This window comes from Akebia trifoliata, chromosome 2, assembly GCF_017979445.1.
Source record: "Akebia trifoliata isolate Shusen 1 chromosome 2, ASM1797944v1, whole genome shotgun sequence".
In the NCBI taxonomy this organism is placed as follows: domain Eukaryota; kingdom Viridiplantae; phylum Streptophyta; class Magnoliopsida; order Ranunculales; family Lardizabalaceae; genus Akebia; species Akebia trifoliata.
In genome coordinates, this window is record NC_141376.1 from 10,657,069 (window position 1) to 10,661,723 (window position 4,655).

The window sequence follows — 4,655 nt, forward strand, 5'->3', positions numbered from 1 at the left end:
TCAATAAAAACCATCGTAATGGGGGCTCGTTCGATATGTAAAATGAGTCATCTATGGGATTTGGATCATAGTTTTTTTTTTTTTTCTAAAATTTCATAGATTTAGTGATAAAAAAAATTTAGTAACATAAAAATCAACATGAGATTTCACATAATTTCAGACTGGCCAAGGGAACTGTGTGCATTGAGAACATCCTCAAATTATAAAGACTAATAATTACTGACTCGATATTTTTTCACTGGGTCTGTACTCGGCTGACATGGCAAAGGCATTTAATCATATATCATTTTCTTTGTGTATCCCGAAGAAAGCGATCTATGATCTTATACCCTTACCACGTCAGCCAAGTACAGAACGAGTGATAAATCACGACTCAATTACAAAACTACCCTCGTTACGCCACATCCAATAGTTCAATGGGCTTGGGCGGGCAGCCCAATAACAGTGACCAATACTGTAACACTCAAATGTACGTATAAAATACTAATCGCGATTTCTTCATTATGACGCGAAGGATTTGCTGACACCAGCCGAATCTACTTCGGCTTAGTTTAAGCCGAAGTGAGTCAACCAGCCATACTGTAACATCTTTTTCAATTCCAGCCAATCTCTCTCTCAAACGTTCAAAAAAATTGAGTCGACCGGCTACAGCCGGTCCACCTGGATTGCATTTTAGACGAATTTGGATTCATTTCATTTCATTTCAGTTTAGTTTACCTAACCATAGTCAGTATCTAACCCTAGAGGGTTTTTATTTAAAGAATAAGAGAGAGTGGCCAGCGGGCCGTGAACTGGGAACTGCAGACCTCTCTCTCTCTCTCTCTCTCTCTCTGCGTGTTTTCATTTGCAGATGAACACCAATCAGTGAATTGGACCTTAAAATTAGCATTTTTAGATTGAGTGAGTAATGATGAAGTATATAAAGATATTTTGATTATTATTCTTGTGTTTGCTTCTTGTGTTTATTGTTTAATACTTTGTGGGGGGGTGATTTTGGTTTTTGGGTTTGTTTTTCCTTTTTGTTTATTAGATGGGTTCAGAGGGAGAAGAAGTAGTAAAAAAGGAGAAAGATAGGGTTGTAGTAGCTAAGAGAGATTGTTGGTTGTTCAGAAGCTCAATTTCTTCAACACAGTTTTGTCCATTTTTGGCTTTTTCTTAGCATGGGGAGTTATGATTAAAAAGAGCTTCTTTAAACTTCCCTTATTTTAGCTTTAAAAGCTGAAAAAACAAACTTAAAAGGGTCTCTCTCTTTCTCTCATATAATACAATCTGTTTTAGATCTTCTACTTTCTTTCAGTCATGAAGAGGCTTGGTAGCTCAGATTCACTTGGTGGTTTGATCTCCATCTGCCCACCTACAGGTATAATACATAATTTTTATAATAATAATAAACCCGTCAGTTTTAATGGATTTATTTGTAAATTTCAGAGATACCCATTTATTGTTTTGCCATGGTTATCACATTCAATGTATTTATTTGTAAATTTCAGAGATACCCAATTGTTGTTATTGCCTCTCTTTTTTTTTTTTTTTTATATATATATATATGTTTTTTTCTCTATCATTTCTGATTTAAGCAATTGGGTATCTCTGAAACTGAGACTAGGCATCAATTCTTACTCTTTTTATCTCTCTGACTTTGACTTTTAGAGGATAAGAGCTCAGGAGGGAAGAACAACCACCACCTTGTCCACCACAATAGGGGATTTCAGTCCATGTTAGAAGGTTTAGATGAAGAAGACTCTATTGAGGAATCAAGTCAGATCTCTGAGAAAAAAAGAAGACTAAGTGTTGATCAAGTGAAGGCCTTGGAGAAGAATTTCGAGGTCGAAAACAAACTCGAACCAGAACGAAAAATAAAATTAGCCCAAGAACTAGGCTTGCAACCAAGACAAGTTGCTGTTTGGTTTCAGAACCGAAGAGCTCGATGGAAGACCAAACAATTGGAGAGAGATTACGGAGTTCTTAAAGCCAATTATGATTCTCTCAAACAAAATTTCGAAACTCTCCAACACGACAAAGACGCTCTAAATGCAGAGGTAGATCGATAGATAAAAAAGAATACCCAAATAGTAATTTTTTTTTTACTAATTTAATTAAATTTGAATGTGGATTTTGTTTAATTGCTTCCTCTGGTTTTGGATAGCTAAGAGAGTTGAAATCAAAGCTTCAAGAAGAGAACACAGAAAGCAATATAACAGTTAAAGAAGAGATCTTTATGTCAGAATCCGAAAGCAAAGTTGTTGATGAAAGTAAGATCTCTGCGACCAAAGATCCCAATCAAGATTGCTACAATAACAAAGTTTATGGGGAATTTAAAGATGGATCATCTGATAGTGATTCAAGCGCGATTTTAAACGAAGATGGGGCGAATTCTTCATCTGGGGTTCTTCAAGAACACCATATTCTGATACCTCCATCAACAATTAAAGATGGTTCTTCTCCTTCTTCGATCAATTGCTTCAAATTCTTGGATTCAACAGAGATTTCAGCTAATACCCATAAAGCTTTTCAGCATCATCAGTTCGTGAGAATGGAGGAACACAATTTCTTTGGTTCAGAGGAGCCCTGTAATTTCTTCTCTGATGAACAAGCTCCAACCCTTCATTGGTACTCTCCTGATGAGTGGAATTAGGAGAAACCCATTTCAGAAAACATGAAAATGAGGAAGAAAAAATGGAAATTTGAGGTGGTACTGTGGAAAGATAAGTTCTGAAGGGTTTTTTGTACAAATTAAGATGCAGAGTTGCAGAGTGGCAGAGCTTTAGATGCAAGAAGAGAAATCTCAATCAAGACAAAAATAATTCAAGAAAGAGAAAAAGCAGAGAAGGAGAATTCTCGTTTGTGGGCCGTTATGTAAAAAGTTAATTAAAACAAATAAAAACATTGGCGAGATTGTAAAATTCTCGTTTGTTTCTCAAAATCTCCTTAGAATATTGGCAATATCTCGTTAAAAATTTAAATCAGATTTTGCTACAGTACTACTAAGTTGTTTACAGCCTGTGTTCACGGATGAGAAAGGAGAAATATGGATGATGAGTATGTGATGCGTGAACCAAATATAATTCACCTCTAGTAAATCTTTCCCATTTTAGGATCAATTCTTATGATGCAATGGAGTGGAGTATCAATTAAAACCTAAAAGTTGTGTTTTTTTTTTTCTTAGTACAACCCTTGCAAGTATGATCAATTTTTTAGAGTCCTCTCTGTCGTCGTCATCGTTATAGTTTTCATACGTTTTATATATAAATCCTATTAGGGTTATTGTAATCAATCAAGAATCAAAGAATAATCCAACATTACTATTTTACATTTCTTCATCATGGGTGTCACATTCTTATTCCAAACATATGGAGTCTTGTGAGCAAATCTCATCCTTTAATTCAATTCTATCCAAAGCCACATTTCGTGTTGAAAGTGTGTTCATATGTGCTTTTAACTATCTCAATCCATGTTTTAGATCTTTATTTTGTTCTTTTGGAATTTTCAACTTGCATAATTTCTACTAAGATTATGATCGATTTTTGTTGAACATGTCATAATCATCTAAATCGATTATTGTATTTTATTAGATGGATATTAGAGTTTTTTCATATTGCGTCGTATACATCATCTTTGGGGTTAAGGGAGTCAAAGATGACAATAAAGTTACAAGGGCTATTGTTAAAAAATTGGGAAAAGAGAAGACGATATTATATAGAGCTAAAAGGATATGTTTGGAAATGAGGTAGAAGGGGAAAGGAAATAAAGACAAGGGTGTCCTTGAAAAAAAGTACAATAAAATTGTTCTTAAGATACGTTTTTTTTCGAGAGGACAACAATCTTGTTTTTATATATACTTGAGTTTACCCATGTCGTATTTGCTTTTGGGGTTTAGGAGGTGAAAGAAGAAAAATAATAAATTTGGAATGGTATTAGTGGAAAAAAGGAAAATGCAATAAAGAAAGTTGTAGGAGTATTTTTGAAAAGAGTATAAGATAAAAAATAATAAATGATAATCATAAAAATTGATGATATTTATCCCTAATTTTTGATGATTTTATAATGTTAGTTTGATTAATTAGAATTAATTGATTTAATTTTTATTTTATGTGTGTCAAAGGCCAAAAAGTGAGAAAAATGCTATAAAAAAATTAGTGAAGAAAAGTTACACGGGGGAAAGAATAATTATTAAACAAATACAAGAAAGGATAAAAGAAAAAAAAAATTCAAAATAAAATTATGGAATTTTTAGTGGATCTTCGATGCCTTAGAAAATTTTAATTTCTTTTTCTAAATCCATTCTTTTTGCCTCCATACAAAAGTGTGGAAAAGTCAATGGTATCCAAAATTTAGGTCAATTTTATTTCATATGTTTCTTGTTCACGTTTTACACAATCCCTTAGATCAACCTCAGACTCTCGTGTTTTTATTACTTTGCTATACATCATGTACTTGGAGTAATTAATTTATAATATTTCAATGGTAACAAGAAAGTTGTGAGTATTCTTGGGAAGGGAAAAAAAGAGAAGACAAAGAAGAAGGGACAATCTTCATCGAGAATCGTTATTTATTAAGTATAAATCTTGTGATAAAAGAATGGATCCATAGTTTTGTTTTATTATATAGATATTAGAGGTTATCCATGTCGACCAATATATGCATTTTCTTTGGGG

The 4,655-nt window shown here is 33.2% G+C and overlaps 1 protein-coding gene across 3 annotated transcripts; it reads left to right on the plus strand.

Annotated features, from left to right (window-relative positions):
- The first annotated feature begins 767 nt into the window (after window positions 1-767).
- LOC147409489 (homeobox-leucine zipper protein ATHB-6-like) lies at window positions 768-2,923 on the plus strand. 3 transcript variants are annotated; one of them, XM_086429559.1, is made up of 4 exons: window positions 768-900; window positions 1,298-1,360; window positions 1,651-2,039; window positions 2,147-2,923. In XM_086429559.1, exons 2-4 carry the CDS (start codon window positions 1,300-1,302, stop codon window positions 2,633-2,635), a joined length of 939 nt encoding a protein of 312 aa, XP_086285685.1. In that variant the 5' UTR covers window positions 768-900; window positions 1,298-1,299; the 3' UTR covers window positions 2,636-2,923. The 3 variants fall into 3 exon arrangements, with proteins under 3 accessions (XP_086285685.1, XP_086285683.1, XP_086285684.1); XM_086429558.1 differs by having other exon boundaries at window positions 788-900; window positions 1,279-1,360; XM_086429557.1 differs by having other exon boundaries at window positions 776-1,360.
- Window positions 2,924-4,655: the final 1,732 nt, after the last annotated feature.

Coding starts and splice junctions, on each gene's coding strand:
- LOC147409489 (XM_086429559.1), top strand. CDS start 1,300: ATGAAGAGGCTTGGTAGCTCAGATTCACTTGGTGGTTTGATCTCCATC. Junction 1,361..1,650: donor CTCCATCTGCCCACCTACAG/GTATAATACATA, acceptor TTTGACTTTTAG/AGGATAAGAGCTCAGGAGGG. Junction 2,040..2,146: donor AAGACGCTCTAAATGCAGAG/GTAGATCGATAG, acceptor GGTTTTGGATAG/CTAAGAGAGTTGAAATCAAA.